This window comes from Xenopus tropicalis, chromosome 4 (assembly GCF_000004195.4).
Source record: "Xenopus tropicalis strain Nigerian chromosome 4, UCB_Xtro_10.0, whole genome shotgun sequence".
NCBI classification, from domain to species: domain Eukaryota; kingdom Metazoa; phylum Chordata; class Amphibia; order Anura; family Pipidae; genus Xenopus; species Xenopus tropicalis.
Genome location: NC_030680.2, coordinates 30,078,562 through 30,099,348, shown reverse-complemented (window position 1 = coordinate 30,099,348; position 20,787 = coordinate 30,078,562). Strand labels below are relative to the sequence as shown.

The following is a 20,787-nucleotide window of genomic DNA, read 5'->3' as shown; positions in this document are numbered from 1 at the left end:
ATTTTTAAAATGGCAATTTTCTATTTAGGATTACCCAATAGCACATACTACTTAAAAAAGTATTGTTTAATAAAAAATGGTTTATTTAAATTGAGCAGGGTTTCACATATGAGCTGTTTTATGCAATATATTTCATAGAGACCTACATTGTTCAGGGGTATAGATTCCCTTTTAAGCACTACAATAATTCATGAAAATAAAACTGTAGAAAGATTAGAATTAAACTTGAGTTCAACAGGATGCTAATTAAAAGAATGCTAATGAGCTAAAATGTGTTTTTATAGCTTGACCCATCACAGTATTATGATGCCTGCGTTTCCGACTCCTGTGCTTGTGACAGCGGTGGAGACTGTGAGTGTATGTGCACTGCAATTGCCGCCTACGCTCTTGCCTGTGGCGAAGCTGGCATTTGTGTTTCCTGGAGAACCCCAAGCATTTGTCGTAAGTAATCTGGAGCACTCTAGATGCTTGGGTGTACTCTTTTCAGCTGCTCTCAAGGATAACGCACAGGAAGAGTATATTTATTATAAAAATATTAATTATAAGGGGAGCACCTTTGTATACTTTCACAGTAAGGGGCCCATTCATGAAACCACAATATTTTTTTTTCAGAAAAAAACTTATTTTTTCTCATTTTCAGAACTTTTCATAATGACCATGATAATATCGTTAAAATAGCACAACTTTTTCGTGGTTTTCGTTAACTTCCACGAAAAAGTTGTATTTTTCGCAAAGACTACGACCATTTCGGAATTCATTCAAGCTTCGGTATTGTGACTTTCCTTTGGCCAGGTTGGAGCTGCAGAGTGCCATTGAGCCCTATGGGAGACTTTCCTTGGGCCAGGTTGGAGCTGCAGAGTGCCATTGAGCCCTATGGGAGACTTTCCTTGGGCCAGGTTGGAGCTGCAGAGTGCCATTGAGCCCTATGGGAGACTTTCCTTGGGCCGGGTTGGAGCTGCAGAGTGCCATTGAGCCCTATGGGAGACTTTCCTTGGGCCAGGTTAGAGCTGCAGAGTGCCATTGAGCCCTATGGGAGACTTTCCTTGGGCCGGGTTGGAGCTGCAGGTGCCATTGAGCCTTATGGGAGACTTTCCTTGGGCCAGGTTGGAGCTGCAGAGTGCCATTGAGCCCTATGGGAGACTTTCCTTGGGCCGGGTTGGAGCTGCAGAGTGCCATTGAGCCCTATGGGAGACTTTCCTTGGGCCGGGTTGGAGCTGCAGGGTGCCATTGAGCCCTATGGGAGACTTTCCTTGGGCCAGGTTGGAGCTGCAGAGTGCCATTGAGCCCTATGGGAGACTTTCCTTGGGCCGGGTTGGAGCTGCAGAGTGCCATTGAGCCCTATGGGAGACTTTCCTTGGGCCGGGTTGGAGCTGCAGAGTGCCATTGAGCCCTATGGGAGACTTTCCTTGGGCCAGGTTGGAGCTGCAGAGTGCCATTGAGCCCTATGGGAGACTTTCCTTGGGCCGGGTTGGAGCTGCAGAGTGCCATTGAGTCCTATGGAAGGCTTCCAAAATCATACATTGAAGTTTCAAAGCCAGAAAGATTTTCGCTCCGTTTCCGATCGTTCGGAATTTCATGACTTTCAGATCGCAACCACAATATTTTCGTATGACCAAGAAAATAATTTTCGTGCAATTTTCACATATCATAAATTATTATGGATACTCTCAATTTTTTCCTTTTAACTAGCGATTCATGAATGGTTCCCTAAGAGACGATCCCATTTGTGCCTGGTGACTGTCACTAAATCTCTTCAGTGGAGCACAAAACTTCTATTACTAGTTCATACCATCCAGCTCACAGCTCCTAGGATGTACTATAATGGGAGCTATCTGCTATCGTTTTCATGGGGTCCCTTATACCTTAGTTCACTAAGGCATTAGTACTTTAGGGTTAACTCTTCTCCAGTCATTGGGCCTTTTTTCACCTCAGGCCATTAGTGAAGCCTCCTTCCTCAAGCTCTCCAGCAGCATCCACCCCCTTCCATAGAGTGAAGTTCAAAGAGACAGAAGTATGTGCTCCCTCCTCTTTTATAGGCTAGGTAATAGGACTCCCCTGGGTCTATTGGGGAACCTCCCTGCCACAGGGTATAGTTTACACTTCCTCACAGGCTAATACCTTCATGTCCCCTTTAAATGCATATTGTTGTATACTTTGTTTTAATTATTTACTGATAGACAGGTCATGTTAAATCTTGCCTTATGGCAACAGGATACAACCAATATTCATATTCAGAATTCTTTTATTTGAAATGAATATAATTGTAAAATATTTTTTGTGTCTAGCTGTTTTCTGTGATTACTACAACCCAGAAGGTGAATGTGAGTGGCATTACAAGCCATGTGGTCACAGCTGCATGAAAACTTGTAGAAACCCCACCGGGAATTGCCTTTATAATCTACCGGGTTTGGAAGGTAAGAGATAGTTAACAAGTTGCCTAATTGTAAGCTTTATATTAGTTTCTTCCCCCCCCCCCCCCCCCCCCCCCCGTTTGGATTTTTTAGAGCTAGAAGTCACAGAAAAAAAGTCTTTTTGAGATAAACTATGTGTCAAAATTGATAAAAATCCAAATCCAACAATTCGCCATCTAAAACCTGCCGAGATCAAGTAGAAGTCAATGCCAGAAGTCCCTTCCCTGGAGGATCCTTCTTTTGCTTCAAAATTTTAGTTTCGGAAAATTTGTGCAACAGTTTTCTGAGTTTTGGGACATTTCTGTGACTTTTTCCAGCAGACTTTTAAGTAAATTTGTGGAAATGAGTTTATTCACATTTTTAAAAATAAAAAAAGAGAAATGTTAGAGTAAATGTAACCCTAAGTGTTCAGTTACATTTCTCTCTTTCATCTTGACTAATCCTATCTTGCGTTTAGGATGTTATCCCAACTGCCCAGCAGAAAAGCCATATTTTAATGAGGACACAATGGATTGTGTAGCCCAATGTGGTTGCTATGATGATGAAGGAAATCACTACCCACCAGGAACCCCTGTTCCCAGCAAGAAAAATTGCCAGACATGGTAAGGCTTCTTTTTTTAAATGCTCACATAAGTATATGCATTTAAAGAGTAAAACATGTGTTATTGTGTAGTGTGTTCCATTCTGAAAGCATATTTGTTTCTTTCTGCAGTGTATGCAGCATGTCTTCCCTTACTGAATGCAAGTATGATACGGCAGGTAAGCTTGAACAGAAACAATGTGAATCTCTTGGTATTTAATACAGTTACAATGAAAGATGAGCATGTTTTTCTCTGATAAGTAGTTTAGATAAAACATCAGCACAACATTTGTTTGGATAAAAACGAGAAAACTCGTTTTAACTATGACTTTCAACAGGCTGCAACATTCTCTGGTCTGTTAATGCTAGAGTGGCCACTTTAAGAAATACACAGGCCTCTAGCAAGTCCACGGTGATACAGTTTTGGCTATGCATATAAATGTACAACATATAGTAACAACATTTTTATATGGATTCCCAAGCAATTATTTGGTTCTTCTCTATATTTCTTCCATGTTCATATGAAAATGACACAAAATGCTGTCGGTTTATTTTGGTGATTCATGTTCTCTTCTGTTTTGCCCTTTTCTTTTACAGCTTGCTACTGTATGTACAATGGCACCAAATACAATTATAATGATGTGATTTACACCAAAGGGTGTCTCAGTGCCATTTGTAAAGAAAATGGAACCATCCTGGAAAATATTTTGTGCAACTCGACAACTCCAACTACATCTGTATTTAGCACCACATCAACCTCAACTGTTACTACTTCCACACCTACTGGTAAGTTTCATAAGTTTCATTACAAGCCTGGAAATACTCAAGATATTTTTGTACAGTTCTGCTAATGCTGTGTGTATGTGGGCCTGAAAGCCTAACTTCTTTATAATATATATTTCTAAGGCTTTAAATTCCCACAGATTTTTTCTCAGATATATGGAAAATGGGAGTCACAACCTTTAATTTAGATATTACATTTTTTTACCCTTGTCAGACCAAAATCTCTCAATTAATGGCAACATTGGAGTCCTTGAATAAAAAAACAGATATGAAGTGCTATCCCTGTAGTTTCTTAAGGGTTGGGCCTTCCTCTAGAGGTTGGGTCAAGGGTTGGGTCTTCCTTAGAGCACTAAAAGGATAAACTTGCCAGCCATAGCTAACCCTTCTGTCAAACTGCCCAGCAGTAGATACAAGGGGTCATATTATAACAAAAGAGCAGTGTACAAAATGCAATTTTAGACACCAATTCCCATGTTTGTTACCCATATTCAGTTAAGTTGGGTCCATCACAATTGCAATCGGTGTATAAAAAAAGACTCAAAGTGTTGACTTAAAGCAGGCGGAAGGTGTGTGCAGCATTTTCAGAGTTGGGGTTGCTTCACTTTCATAGCATGCATTCAGAATGACATTTGCATCCAATTTACTGGGTACAAGTCTGGTGCAACCCACTGTTAGAACCCTGGAGCTATTGTTACGCCCAGGGTGGCAGGATCGCCAAGTAGGAAAAGTGGCACACTATTCATCAGAAGAGACAGTGGATTTTGTGTGCAGAATCCAGTCATGCCATTGGTTTGGAAGTATCTTTTATCACTATAAGTCAAATTCTAAGTCAGGGATCCCCAACCTTTTTTACCCGTGAGCAACATTTCAGTGAAAAAAAAGCTAGGGGGCAACACAAGCACAAAAACTTTCTTAGTAGGTGACCAATAAGGACTCAGATTGATTAGTAGCCCAATGTGGACTGGCAGACAACTAGCGGTTTTGGTTAGTAAGTCAGAAATTCAAAAATGGGCACCAACTTTGAGGCCACTGGGAGCAACATCAAAGGGGTTGGTGAGCAACTGGTTGGGGATCCCTGTTCTAAGTAATTAATAAACATTCTAAGTGGTTAATGAACATTCATATATAAATATTAATGTAATGACCTGTGCTCATGAGGTCCCAGAACAACGGAAAACCTGAAATAATTGCTCTATTGAAAATCATCTTAGCATGCAATATGTTTCATTGAATGTTTTAAATTAAATTCCCTCTTAATATACAGGTATCGGACCCCTTATCCGGAAACCCATTATCCAGAAAGGTCTGAATTACGGAAAGCCCATCTCCCATAGACTCCATTTTAATCAAATAAATCACATTTTTAAGAATGATTTTCCTTTTTTTCTGTAATAATTAAACAGAACCTTGTACTTGATCCCAACTAAGATATAATTAATCCTTATTGGAGCCAAAACAATCTTGGGTTTAAATATTTTTTTTGTAGACCTAAGGTAGGAGATCTGAATTACGGAAAGACCCCTTATCCGGAAAACCCCAGGTCCCAAGCATTCTGGATAATGGGTCCCATACCAATTCATCTTAATTAATTAAGCTCTGCACACCTATTGTAGCATATTATCCCTATCATTAGAATGCAGAGATTTACTTATTATATATATTATTATTATTATTATTTACTATAGATTCTACCATATTAATCATATCTTCAAATTTGCAAGTTAAATGTTTTTTGTTTTTTTTATCAGAATACCCCCCATAAAATCATATATTTCAGGAAACTTTTTGAAAAAAGGTCTTGATGCTGAACTGTAAAAAGGAACTTACAGTTTGCTTATTTCATGAAAAGATGGTCAACTCTGGACCAATAAAAATAGCAAGACATAAATATTTATTGGTGATATTTCAGGTTCATGGGTATCTTTTTATTTTCTCTTTTTATAGTAACACCAACAATCTGTGTTGAGGGACACTGTGAATGGTCTGATTGGATTGATTCAAGTTATCCTGGATCAACACCTGGCAGTGGAGATTTTGAAACATATAAGAACATTAGAGCCAAAGGATACCCTATCTGTAATCAACCAGAAGAATTAGAATGCAGAGCTCATCGATTCCCAGATACATCACTAAGTGATTTAGGGCAGGATGTGCAATGTAATGTTTCCTTTGGACTGATATGTAACAATAAAGACCAGCTGCCACCAATTTGCTACAACTATGAGATTAGGGTCAAATGCTGTGACTTTAGGCCATGTAGCACAACAACAACAACAGCGACTACAACTCCAACCACAACTGAAACAACAACTTCAACCACAACTGAAACAACAACTCCAACCACAACTGAAACAACAACTCCAACCACAACTGAAACTACAACTCCAACAACAACAGAGACTACAACTCCAACAACAACAGTGACTACAACTCCAACCACAACTACAACTTCAACAACAACAGAAACTACAACTCCAACAACAACAGTGACTACAACTCCAACCACAACTGAAACAACAACTCCAACCACAACTTCAACAACAACAGAAACTACAACTCCAATAACAACAGAAACGACAACTTCAACAACAGAAACTACAACTCCAACAACAACAATCTGTGTTCCGAAAGTCTGTGAGTGGTCTGATTGGATTGATTCAAGTTATCCTGGATCAACACCTCGCAGTGGAGATTTTGAAACATATAACAACATTAGAGCCAAAGGATACCCTATCTGTAATCAACCAGAAGAATTAGAATGCAGAGCTCATCGATTTCCAGATACATCACTAAGTGATTTAGGGCAGGATGTGCAATGTAATGTTTCCTTTGGACTGATATGTAACAATAAAGACCAGCTGCCACCAATTTGCTACAACTATGAGATTAGGGTCAAATGCTGTTACATTAGGCCATGTCACACATCGACAACTGAAATTACCCCTACAACTCTAACAACCACAGAAATTACAACTCTAACAACAACAGGAACTACAACTCCAACAACAACAGAGACTACAACTCCAACAACAACAGTGACTACAACTCCAACCACAACTGAAACAACAACTCCAACCACAACTGAAACAACAACAGAAACTACAACACCAACCACAACAGAAACTACAATTTCTACTACTGCAATAACCACAACAGAAATGTCAACTAGCTCATACTGTAGACCACTGTGCAATTGGACTGATTGGATTGATGTTGATGCACCAGGTTTGGGGAGTGGTGAAGGAGATTTTGAAACCTATGAAAAAATGAATGCAGCAGGAATAAATGTTTGTGAGGAGCCAGCTGATATTCAGTGTAGAGCAGAAAAATACCCTAAAGCTCCAATTGATAACATCGATCAGGTTGTGCAGTGTAATGTAAAAACTGGCTTTATTTGCAAAAATGAAGAGCAAAAGGGTGATTTTAAAGAATGTTTTAACTACCAAGTGAAAATATTATGTTGTGACAATAGTCATTGTTTACCAACCACCACAATGACCACAATATCTACACCTATTTCAACTACTTTGACAACCACAACTTCCACCACTACCCCTACAGTCACACCAACAACAATCTGCGTTGAGGAACACTGTGAATGGTCTGATTGGATCGATAAAAGCTATCCTGAACCAACACCTAACAGTGGAGATTTTGAAACATATAAGAACATTAGAGCCAAAGGATACCCTATCTGTAATCAACCAGAAGAATTAGAATGCAGAGCTGAAAGATTCCCAGATACATCACTAAGTGATTTAGGGCAGGATGTGCAATGTAATGTTTCCTTTGGACTGATATGTAACAATAAAGACCAGCTGCCACCAATTTGCTACAACTATGAGATTAGGGTCAAATGCTGTGACTTTAGGCCATGTAGCACATCAACAACTGTAATTACCCCTACAACTACAACTCCAACAACAACAGTGACTACAACTCCAACCACAACTACAACTTCATCAACAACAGAAACTACAACTTCAATAACAACAGAAACTACAACTTCAACAACAGAGACTACAACTCTAACAACAACAGAAACTACAACTCCAACAACAACAGAAACGACACCTCCAACAACAACAGAGACTACAGCTCCAACAACAACAGTGACTACAACTCCAACCACAACTGAAACAACAACTCCAACCACAACTACAACTACAACTATAACTACAACTCCAAACACAACAGAAACTACACCTCTAACAACGACGGAAACTACAACTCTAACCACAACAAAAACTACAACTTCAACAACAACAGAAACTACAACTCCAACCACAACAAAAACTACAACAGAAACAACAACAACTCCAACAACAACTACAACTTCAACAACAACAGAAACTCCAACCACAACAAAAACTACAACAGAAACATCAACAGTTTCAACTACTCCAATAACTACTCCAACAACAACAACTGGTTGTGAGCCTGATAAAATGGTAATTGGCCATCCTATATATGTACAAGCAAGGTTTTTCATACTACTACTAACTGATTAAAATATTAGTTGTTTAATTTTGTTACGTATATATAATATTTTGCCTTGACCAGTACTTTCCTGTTACAGCCTAATGAAAGCTGGCGAATTGACAACTGCACAACAGCCACATGTCTTGGAAACAATATTGTAACTTTAAACTCAGTAAAATGCCCAGAAGTGAAAGAGCTAACCTGTGTTAATGGTTTTCCTCCAATCAAAGTCTACAGTGAAGATGGCTGCTGCTTCCATTATGAATGTCAATGTAAGTGCAATACATGCTGAAACAGGCTAACTTAGATTTAAGTAAGAAGTTAAATCATAGTATGGAGCAGTAATTATGAAGATAAGTATGTCTTTGACATATATGTATGTACATAGTTACATAGTTAAATTGATTTGAAAAAGGACCAAAGTCCATCAAGAAATCATTTAAGCCGCTCTTAAAGGCATTATAGACTCGGCTATCGTAATCATCATGTGCCTTTTTCCTAAACACAAGTTAGTTTTACCCTCATCCACACAGGATGCCCTAACTTGCCAATGGTAGGGTATGCAGTTAGTCTCAAGTGTAATAACTATACCCAAAAGCAAAGTGGACAGAGATTGCAGAAGTACATAACCATTAAAAATAAGGCCCTTATATTCTATATTGCTATAAAGGGTAAAGGTATTTCAAATACTTTACATACTTTACATACTTTTACTCATTCTAGTCATTCTTACCTTTTGAATATGTCTCTTACAGGTGTCTGCAGTGGCTGGGGAGACCCTCATTATATCACCTTTGATGGAATATACTACACATTCCTAGATAACTGCACCTATGTCCTTGTGCAACAAATCATACCAAAATATGATAACTTCCGTGTCTTAGTCGATAACTATTTTTGTGCAGCTTCAGATGGATTGTCCTGTCCACAGTCTATTATTATATACTATAAAAACAATGAGGTGTTGCTGACACGTCAGCTGTTTCAAGGAAAGATGGCAAACAGGGTAGGTGCTGTTAATAAATATTGCTTAATTTTCAATATGTTCTCACTTCTCAATATTGTTGAAGGAGGTATAACGGGACTACCACTATTGTTGGCCTTTACTGTAAGTAGCAGGCATCTCCCACAAAGAAATGCAGTGAACTAAGGTAGTTTTAGTAAACAGATTCCCAAAGTGATGGCAATATATAACAACAAAGCATTGGTAGCCCCATGTTCTCCAAACTAACAAAGTTATCACAGAAAAAAAATGAACATTTCTCCAGAGGATCCTCTCACATTCTCCTATATACACAGTGTCCCCTCTTTCTTTCCAGAAGCCTCCAGTGCCCCTGTTGTATGGAAATGCACTAGCAGGGTGCCATTAACAATCTAGGGGCCTACTCACCATTTTCACTGCATACAGTGCACACATTTCTCCAAGCTGTCTTACTACAGCCCATGGGTTGCCCACTAACCTACTCCTTAACACTCCTTAAAACAATTTCCCAGGGTCCTAACTCCAAATACTCACTCCTCATGGGAGCCACAGAGTGTCTGGTTAAACATAAAGCTACCTACCCAACCTTATGTAAACATTATCCAACAATTGTAAATAAAATATATATTTCACTTCCTTACAGTAGTCCTGACTGTTATATTATTATATGTTATTTTAACATATATGCACATAGCAGATCATCTTTTAAGGTTTTGTGGGTTTAGGGATCCAGTAAGTATCCTTTGGCATCTAGCACAAAGCTGTACTGAATGCCATTCCTCCAATACTCCATTGTAAATAAGTCATGCTAGTGTGTGTGCCAAGTTAAGCATGTTTCAATAAAGTTTGCTCCATCTGTTTCTTTCAGTAAGAGTTTGACATAATTCATTCTATTCCACAGGAATAAAAGATATTAGATTTTGAAAATAACAAAACTGTTAGGAATTTGAATTTCATAACCTTGAAGCTGTTGCTTACATGCACTTTGGTTATTAAGGTTTTGTTCATTAATGGCCAATGAATATTGTTCTAGATTCTTTTTGATCAGCAATAGAAACCATATACATACTGTATATTTGTGTTTAACTTTGAGAACTGCCATTTGCCAACAGATTAGATTCAACAATGACTGGACAACTCCAGGATTCACTACGAATGGCATTACTGTTACCAGTGCCGGTATAAACATGATTGTGGAAATCCCTGAAATTGGTGCCTACATCTCATTTAGTGGAATGATCTTTTTAATTAAACTTCCGTACAGCAAGTTTGGTTACAATACAGAAGGCCAATGTGGTAAGCTGCTTAAATCTTTTGTCTGCATGTATTTGTTTATAAAATATGCCCCAGATCTTGGTGAATAATCCATTCATGTATTTATGATTTATAGAAAAGCCTTAATAGTTTAGATTAGATCTTGTGCCATTATTTCTCTTAAAATATAAAGCTGTGACATCATTATAATGATGATTTCATTTGATTATCAAACACATCATTGTATTTGTTTTTATTATGATAAATGGCTGCATTTCAATTGGTCCCACCCAGGCACGTGCTCCAACAACCTCACAGATGAATGCAGATTGCCAGATGGGGCGATTGTGCAAGACTGTAGTAAAATGGCTAATGAGTGGAAGGTGAATGTGCCTGAGAAACCATACTGCAACCTTACAAAACCAACACTTCCACCATATACGTCAACTCCAGTGTCACCAACACGTTCAACACATGGGACTACTCCAGTGCCACCAACCTGTCCACCTTCCCTTATCTGTAATGTCATCTTAAGCGAGTAAGTAGAATTACTTCTTTGCAGAAATGATGCAATAACTATATTTTATATATATATATATATATATAACTGTTGATATATTATGGAACAGTGCATCTTTTTTGAAAACATCTAGCTCATTTACTAAAAGATGGTATATTTGCATTTGGGCAGCACCTATATTCAGCCAGCTGAAGAAAGAGTAAAGATATAAAATGCTGCTTGGTTGCCATGAGTTACTATGCTAGACAGATTTGCCCACAGTTAGTCAATGAGCCCCACTGTATTATTAAGGAATGATTTACTAAGCAAAAATCTTCATCACTAAAGGGCTTATTTATCAATTTTAACGTTTGAGAGTTTTTTCCTACTTCAAATAAACTCACATTTAAAAAAAAAAACTTGAATGGCTGTTTATGTATTAAAAATTCCGAGTATGAAAAACTTGACAGAATAAAAAACATGAATATCTCGAATTTGTGAATTTACAAATTAAAAAAAAAACTGAAAAACTGAAATTGAAAAAATGGCTTGATTTTGCTTAGGACAACTCCCATTGACTTCTACATAAACTTGCAAGCTTTTAGATGCTGAAGTTTTATTTTCAAGTTTTTGTATTTTTTTTTGTGCTTAATAAATATCGAACATTGGAGTTTTTAAACTATAATTCGAATATTGGTTGTTTGAGTACAAATTGGGGGAATTTTTTTTTTAATTTGAACGCTGATAAATCACTAATTGTATATTATTGATTTTTCATTAGGATCTTTGCTGATTGCCATGAAATAATCCCTCCAAAGCATTACTACGAGGGTTGTGTTTTTGATTCCTGTCGAGCTGGGAATGAATCAATGCAATGCGCCAGTTTAGAAGTTTATGCATCTCTGTGTATTTCCAATGGAGTCTGTGTCAACTGGAGGAACAAAACAAATGGCCTTTGTCGTAAGTCATTTTTATGATGGAAGCGACTAGATCTTAGGTGTAAAGGAAGGTACAAGTATGGGACCTGTTATCCAGAATGCTTGGGACCCGGGGTTTTCCGGATAAGGGATCCTTTCGTAATTTTGATCTCCATACCTTAAATCTGCTAAAAATCATTTAAATATTGAATAAACCCAATAGGATTGTTTTGCCTCTGATAAGGATTAATTATATCTTAGTTGGGATCAAGTACAGGTACTGTTTTATTATTACAGAGAAAAGGGAATCATTTAACCATTAAATAAACCCAATAGGGCTGTTCTGCCCCCAATAAGGGGTAATTATATCTTAGTTGGGATCAAGTACAGGTACTGTTTTATTATTACAGAGAAAAGGGAATAATTTAACCATTAAATAAACCCAATAGGGCTGTTCTGCCCCCAATAAGGGGTAATTATATCTTAGTTGGAATGAAGTACAGGTACTGTTTTATTATTACAGAGAAAAATAAAATCATTTAAAAAAAATAGAATTATTTGCTTATAATGGAGTCTATGGGAGATGGCCTTTCCGTAATTCAAAACTTTCTGGATAATGGGTTTCTGGATCATGAATACCATACCCATACAACAATAATAATATTTATTGCTAACTGGAACACAAAGGGTGGGGGTGAACCCCAAAAAACTAAAATCTAAAACAATATAAATATATTTACGGCAAAGGGTCAGAATTGCTATATGGTTTATAGATGTATCAGATATTCTATATTGAGTCACAGCACAACTGTTGTTTGTTTTGTCACACAGCATACAACTGTCCTAATGGAATGGTCTACAATGCTTGTGGTCCAGTGCATCCAGATACTTGTGATCAGAGGTAAGTTATCATCCTAAGACTGTTTGCAGAAGATGCAAATTATGTCAGCATTTTTTTAAGCTATAGTTTAGGAAAGCATGGTTACTTTGAATAGCCTTAATATCTTACATTTAATGCATATATGACAATATTTGATCAAATGAATAACATTTTACCCCCATATATAGGCACTAAGATTGCCCAGGAGCAGTAACCCATATCAACCAATAAAATGTTTGCTTTAAAACAGGTGACCAATAAATGCTACCTGCTGATTGGTTGCTATGGGTTACTGCTCCTGGGCAAACTTAGTGTATTTTATTACAGTACCCCCCATAAGGGCTGATTCACTAAAGTGCCTTAAAATGTGCACTATTTATAGCGTGCGATAAAAATTTTATCTCGTCTAAATTTTCGCCACTTAACGCACGATTCACTAGAAGCATACTTGCCTTAATTTACGCGCGATATTGCATGCGGCATTTACTGCATGCGCACTAATTAACGCCTATTATTATGTGCGCTAATAGTCGCCGCGTATAAATAGTAGCATATAAATAGTAGCCACATATAAATAGTAGCATATAAATAGTAGCCGCATATAAATATTTATATGCTACTATTTATATGTGGCTACTATTTATATGCTACTATTTATATGCACTATTTATATGTGGCTACTATTTATATGCTACTATTTATATGCACTATTTATATGTGGCTACTATTTATATGCTACTATTTATATATTTATATGCACTATTTATATGTGGCTACTATTTATATGCTACTATTTATTTGTGGCTATTATTTATATGCTACTATTTATATGCACTATTTATATGTGGCTACTATTTATATGCTACTATTTATATGCTACTATTTATATGCGGCAAACTGGAGGCTACATCACTCTAGGGCCAACACAGGCTTGAATAAATAACACTGCTAAGTCCATATTTTATTGCCAAAAGCTCATTAACTGTACTTTTCTATAATTACCGCCTGCCTCAAGTAGGTGTTAATTTTCGCATAGTCTAATGCGATATTTAGTGCGTCTAAGTGTTTGTGAATCATGCGTTAGTATTCTTTTCTGCGCACTAATTAACGCATGCGTTAACATTACCGCATGTGGCAATGTAGTCCAGCAACTTTAGTATATATGCCAAAATGTGTGACCTCCGAAGTCTCTAAGTCAATAAGGTGACACAGAATTCAGAGGTGAAAAAATTACCTTTTATATAAGCTGATGCTGACCCAGTAGAAACAGAACCAGACTACATACCTTGTGTGCTCTATGTTAAGACTAGTATTGGTATAAATACACTATTATAAGTGATCAGATGAGCTGTTTTTTTAAAAGCTGCAGATTACACATACCTATTTAGTATTTTATTAGACCAATTTGATAATTATTATTTTTATATAGCACCAACACACTTACTCAGTACTTTACAGAGATTTTACATTATTCGCTGTCCCCGTAGAGCTTACACTCTAAGATCCCTATCACATATCATACATGTGTTATAAGGTTCCAGTTAACCTGCCTATGTATTAGTTGACTCAATGATAAAATGTGGAAGCAAAAAGGAAAATAATGTCTTGTTAATTCATTTAAGGGATATAAATAATGGTGACAATTATGTGACTGAAGGCTGCTACTGTCCCAGTGGAACCACACTCTTCAACTCCTATAGCAGCTTCTGTGTTCCAGACAATTGTGAGGGTAGGTTGAAATGACAGCTAAATAAATGTTTTCATATATAATCTTAGTCCAGCCTCTCTATTCAGTAGGGTAACCAATGATATTACTATTCATTGTAGAATTTGTAGAACTCATTCTAATAAGCCACTCTTGAAGGTTCAGATATCTGCACAATTCCATCCCCTTACCATTGGTAAACATTCAGCACTTAATGCCATTTTTTTACAGAAATACCTTGTAAGCTTTATATTACAGTAGAGGTGATCAATAACCCTTGGTGTAACTACAGTATAAAGTGGGCAGAACCCTAGACTGCTGGGTGGTTATCCTGGGATTCTTTATGCTTTATGTATGAACCCTGTTAATAATTTCAATTTTGAGACTGATATTTAAAAAGAGAAATTAGAAGGGCATAAAAACCAGTGTAAATCTTATTCTATTCATTCAGGATGTCTCATTTTTATAACAGCTTTTGTAACTATATATTTTTTTTAATGTTTTCTTTTACAGTTTGCAATGGACCTGGTGGAAGTCCTATGCATGTGAGTTAAAAGTCTAAATTAATTCTACTTTAACAAACAAATTAAAAAAATAAAAATAAAAAAATATATATATATATATAATTCATACGGATATATGTGTTCACCTGACAGGTTGGAGATTCCTGGACCAGTGGCTGCAACGTCTGCAAGTGTCAGAGGACCCCTCTTTCTGTCAAGTGTGAGCCGCTCCCATGTAGTGAACCTGAAATTCAGACCTGCGATAAGGATGGCTTTGTTCTTGAGGAAGCGCTTAACCTTACCAACCCCTGCTGCAAGGAGAACAAATGCGGTATGCCCCAATTTAAAATTGTAGAAAACAAATAAGAACTACAATTAGCAGTGTGTATAATTGATATAGACTATTTTTGCGCATATTTGAAATGTAATCTCTTTCCCCACACAGTGTGTATGCCTAGCAAATGTTCTAACAATGAAAAAAGCTGTCCTCCTGGATTTCAAGCAGTTTCGGCTGTCATGGAAGGAGATTGCTGCCCTTCATTCAGTTGCAGTAAGTGTTTCTTCAGCAGGAATTAATATTGGCAATTGTCATGTCATACACACAGAGTAAAAAACATTTTGTTAGAAATATTACATGACCATTAAATCCAGTGCATATTCCCTTTTGAATAAACTGGAGAATGTATGATTACATTTACCATACTTATACATGCAAGTATTTATTTTCCACGAAAGAATCCATGTTGCGTAACAAAATGTGCTGAGTTAGAGATTAAACTGAGAAGCTCTGAAGCGTCTAGTCGTTGTTGTAGAAAGCAAATTGTTGGACTTAAGCTAGCCATACATAGATAGACACATTCATTTAGTGATTTTGCCAAACAGACAAATGGTGTGCCTGATTTATTCACCCATTTGGCGCACCAAATTGGGTTGAACAGAGAGTTTGGTCCTACTGTAGGTCAACATTGGATCATATGAGGGCCTATGGTGATATGTTTGAAGAAGACCTTATCAGCATTTTAGTATGGACTTTACTAGACTGGATATTGAAATTCCCCAACCTGTCAAATTTTCCAACAGATATCAGGCAATCAGGCTAATAATCAGGCCCAACACATGGGCCATTTGCTTGTGACACTTGTTTCCAGATATGCTGGCTTGAATCTCAGGGTCAGCACTCTGGGACCATAAATGAAGAACCTTATCTTGTGAAACTTTCAGATAGAGAAAAAGGCTGTATAAGTACTAACATTTTTCTTTTCTTTTGAATGGGTGAGGTCCCGGTGTAGCTCCCTATAACACTTTCATTTTCTTCCAGAACCCATGAACGTCTGTGTTGTGGATAATACTGTATACCAGGTGAGCAAATTATCACCAGCCTGTGCCACGAAACATGAAATGTAAAAAGTAAACTGATGGTCCTAGTGACTAGGAAAGGCCACTTATTCGTATAATTAAATATGTCAATATAATAGGGTTGATTCACTAAAGTGTGATAAAACGAGCGCTATTTATAGCGTGTGTTAAAAATTTTATCACGTCTAATTTTTCGCATCTCAACGCACAATTCACTAAAAGTATATTTGCATTAATTCAAACGCAATGCTGCTTGCGTTAAGTCGCGAAGACTATTTTCGTGTGTGCTAATTAACGTGCGCTACTTATCGCATGCGCCATATTAGCCATACACACCATTACGTTTGTAAAACTACTTTTCTGAAAATGCCCATTTCCCTGCAAACTGGCGGCTGCATCACTCTAGGGCCAACACAGACTTGAATAAATAATACTGCAAAGTCCATATTGTGTTGCCAAAAGCTCATGAACTGTACTTTTCTATAATTACCGCCTGCCCCAAGTAGGTGTTAATTTTCGCACAGACTAATGCAATATTTAGCGCATCCAAGTGTTTGTGAATCATGCGTTAGTATTATTTCTGTGTGACAATTAACGCAATGCGGTAAAATTAACGCATGTGGTTGCGCGTTATTTAACGCACGCGATATGCGACTTATCGCATGCAATAATACTATAGCGAATCGCATGTTTTTTCATGTCAATTTTAATGCAAAAAAGCATGCAATAAGCGTTATCGCACTTTAGTGAATCAACCCTAATATCTTAATATTTAATCTAACTGTAATTTGTATTTATTTGTTTTTTTTTTATTGTAGTGACCCCCTGTTTGTTATATTAATTTATTTTTCTGCTGTGTAGTGTACATAAGTAGTGCTATGTACAGTAAATGAAAATATACATACATATATTTAAGATATGACAAACCCCAGTTAATAATTCAGTTGAATAATGTATTTTAAGTATACTGGTTTCTGATCTTTACAGCCTGGGGACTTTTTCACAAGATCCTGTGATAATTGTCAGTGCACAGCTGAAAAGGATATCAGCACCTCTCTAAACAAGGTTATCTGCAGTGCAATCCAATGCAATAAAGACTGTGATGAGGTAAGTTCTTCACTTGCCGGTTGTCTATTATTCCCCACAATCATATTGCAATAGAATACTGTATATTTCCTGCCCTTGCAGTGTGAAAGTGATGTTTGATATCCTCTCTCTGTGTATAATCTTGTCTAACAGATCTTAACTGCATGTTTCACAGGGATATGAATTTCAAATATTTTTTTAGCTGAAAGGTTGATGTGTAGGCAACTGTCTCAAGTCAGTGTGCCTGATCCTGTTCCAGAGACAGTATTTCATAATGGAAATGCTTTCAGATAAGCTATTGTTACTCAATGGGGCACATTTACTAATCCACGGCGGCGGCGAAAAAGTAGCGGAAAATATACGATAAAGTCGCAACGCCGGCGAAAAAATCGCGGGACATACGAAAAAGTCTCGACGGCGGGGGAAAAAGTCGCAAAAATACCGATCATTATGAAAAAACGCGTTCAGACGCTTTCGGTCCATTCGTGGATTAGTAAATGTGCCCCAATGTTATTTCTTGACTTGTTTCTTTTTATTCCTGCTTGGGTGCTATTTTCATATATATGGAACATTTTTAGCAATGCAAATAAATTCTTACTACTAATGTACGTACTATCACGAGAAAACATGTTTTCCACAACGCATCAGTTAATAGAGCTTCCCCAGCAGAATCCTGCATAGAAATCCGTGTTTTAAAAACACAAATATATTTTTTTATATTTAATTTTGAAATTTCACATGGGGCTAGCCATATTCTTCATTTCCCAGGGTGCCCCAATCATGTGACCTGTGCTTTGATAAACTTCAGTCACACTTTACTGCTGAGCTGCAAGTTGGAGTGATATACCCCCCTCCCAGAAGCCAATCAGCAGAACAATAGGAAGGTAGCAAGATAGCAGCTCCCAGTAGATATCAGAATAGCACTCAATAGTAATAAATGCAAGTCCAGTTTGGGACTCCTCTGCTTTCATGGGAGTAGGAGAAACAATAGGATACCGGAAAGCAGTTCTAATGTGTAGCACTGGCTCCTTCAGAAAGCTCAGACTCAGGCACAATGCACTGTGGTTGCTGTCTACACACCGATATTACAACTAAAAATAAATTTGTTGGTTCAAAAATACAATTTTAAATGAGTGAATGATTTGCTATGTAAACAGTGTAATGTAGAAATAAAAAGTATACCATAAAAATCATGCAGTAGCTAAAGTTTGTCTCTTGCTGTATAATATATCTAGTATCTGAAGTCATTGTTCCAGAAAGTCACTGTCACCATTATTTACATGTGCATAATGATATTTGTTGCCCGTGTGTAGCACAGTTTTCCTGTGGGCAACAAATCTTTAAGTGTGCTATCATCATAAAGTGAATGGGAGGCATATTCTTCCATGATATGGGTTCTCTACCTGCAGTGCTAATAGCCCAAAGCAGTGCAGTGATGACAGCATAGAAAATAACAGGAGTGACAGGAAGCTAAATCCTTTAGAAAAGGTGTCAGGGAGAGCTGTTATCTTGTCCATTGTTTTGTTTGCTGCTGGAGGGGAAAGTGAGGAGGGGTGACATTACTTCAACCAGCAGCGCAGCAGTAAAAAGTGAGTGAAGTTTATCAGAGCACATGTCACATGGCTTAGGGCACTTGGGAAATTTTAAAATGAAATATAAATTGAAAAGCAGATACCAGTGTAGGATTCTGTAGGAGCAGCACTATTAACTGATAAAATGTTTTCTTGTGACAGAATCTCTGTAAAATCCATGGAAGATTTAATAAAAGAGAATAGAATTGTAGAGTTAGCTGAATATGCCAAAACAAGATTATCACTTCACCTAGCCAGAATAGCTTTACTAGATTCATTTAAACAAAAACAAGGAATGATTCTACCTGAGATTTACTTGATGTTTCTTTTACAATGACTTTTAGGGGCAGATTTATAAAAATGTGAGTTTAGAGCTTAATACTAGGGATGAGCGAATCTGTCCCGTTTCGCTTTGCCGGAAAGTTTGAGAATCTTGCAAAAGATTCACAGAACGGCAGATATTTGACATGAAATGTTTTTGTTCCGAAATCATTTTGCAATGAATCTGCCACTTGCGAAACGAGGAAATTCGCTGCGAATCCATTCCTACTGAATTATTTTGCCCATTACTACTTAATGCATAAAAACTCACTCACGTTCAATTCATTCTTATGGGATATTTAGAAGTGTATATATTATCAAATAGTGAGTTCTAACTTTCAATCACTGATAAATACGCTACTAAAAATTCCATAGGAATGAATAGAACATGGGTGAGTTTTAATGTCTTAAGCTCTAAAATCACATTTTAGTAGTGTATTCGATCTGTTTAACTTAATGGTCTTCGCTTATCCTTGGAGTGGAGGTCAAGGCCACTCTTTTGCACTGGGATTCATAGACGCATAGTTATAGCACTGTACCTTTCATTTACATCCTACAAGATGCGTTTCTCAAGGTTAATTTTTGTCTTGCAGGGATATGAATACCAACAAGCTGATGGAAAATGCTGTGGATCATGTATACAGACAAAATGCATAGTGAAAAAAAGTGATAATTCCACTATAACCCTAAAGGTAATTCGAAAAATTTTGTTTCTTAAGAATGAGGTTTCTATTGAATAAATACATCAGTTGCAATGCATAAGGAACAGTGCCGGTAGTCTTCAGCAGCGTTTAAACATGCACTAAACTATGATATTCTATAATAATTCTCAATAATTAAACAGGGTGGGTCACCTTTACATAACTTATTTTCAAACAGCAAACCATAAGTAATGACATTTTTTATTTTATACATATACTTACTTATACTTATTTTTTATTTTATACTTATATTCCATTTTTCTAAAATTCTGCATTTAAAGAAGAACTAAACCCTGAACATAAATATGGCTAAAAATGTCATATTTTATATACCGAACTTACTGCACCAGCCTAAAGTTCCAGCATCTCAGTAGCAGCAATTATCAAAGTCTTTACAGTTGTAACAGGAGATCTCCATCTTGAAAAGTGTGCAACACTCACATGCTCAGGGCAGCTGTAGAGATGCTAAGTTGAGGGGTCGTAGCAAATTATCAAGCAAAAAAAAAAAAAAATTAGGTTTGCCTGTAATAGAAGCTGATGTTACAGGGCTGATTATTCAATTCTGATTCAATTTGCATTGGTTTCAGGGCTACCATGTAAAATGAATCTGAATAAATTACTAATCAGTCTTATACTGTGACATATATATTGTATATATACAGTATATTGTGAGTCGGCCCCTAAGCTCAGTAAGTGACAGCAGCACAGAGCATGTGCAGGGAATAAGCAGAAAAGAAGATGGGGGGCTACTGGGGC

The 20,787-nt window shown here is 37.1% G+C and overlaps 1 protein-coding gene across 3 annotated transcripts in view; it reads left to right on the top strand.

Moving 5' to 3' along the window:
• The window catches only part of LOC108647333 (mucin-2-like), a 70,381-nt gene that overhangs the window by 26,548 nt on the left and 23,046 nt on the right, over positions 1–20,787 (top strand). For all 3 annotated transcript variants that reach the window (XM_031900597.1, XM_031900598.1, XM_031900599.1), the window contains exons 26-44: positions 285–441; positions 2,286–2,414; positions 2,869–3,013; positions 3,124–3,170; positions 3,589–3,777; positions 5,719–8,225; positions 8,354–8,528; positions 9,012–9,262; positions 10,351–10,534; positions 10,787–11,030; positions 11,773–11,951; positions 12,740–12,809; positions 14,411–14,517; positions 15,007–15,038; positions 15,150–15,327; positions 15,442–15,546; positions 16,315–16,355; positions 17,340–17,459; positions 19,924–20,022. In XM_031900597.1, the coding sequence (XP_031756457.1) occupies positions 285–441; positions 2,286–2,414; positions 2,869–3,013; positions 3,124–3,170; positions 3,589–3,777; positions 5,719–8,225; positions 8,354–8,528; positions 9,012–9,262; positions 10,351–10,534; positions 10,787–11,030; positions 11,773–11,951; positions 12,740–12,809; positions 14,411–14,517; positions 15,007–15,038; positions 15,150–15,327; positions 15,442–15,546; positions 16,315–16,355; positions 17,340–17,459; positions 19,924–20,022 (4,959 nt within the window). The remainder of the gene's footprint in view (positions 1–284; positions 442–2,285; positions 2,415–2,868; positions 3,014–3,123; positions 3,171–3,588; positions 3,778–5,718; positions 8,226–8,353; positions 8,529–9,011; positions 9,263–10,350; positions 10,535–10,786; positions 11,031–11,772; positions 11,952–12,739; positions 12,810–14,410; positions 14,518–15,006; positions 15,039–15,149; positions 15,328–15,441; positions 15,547–16,314; positions 16,356–17,339; positions 17,460–19,923; positions 20,023–20,787) is intronic.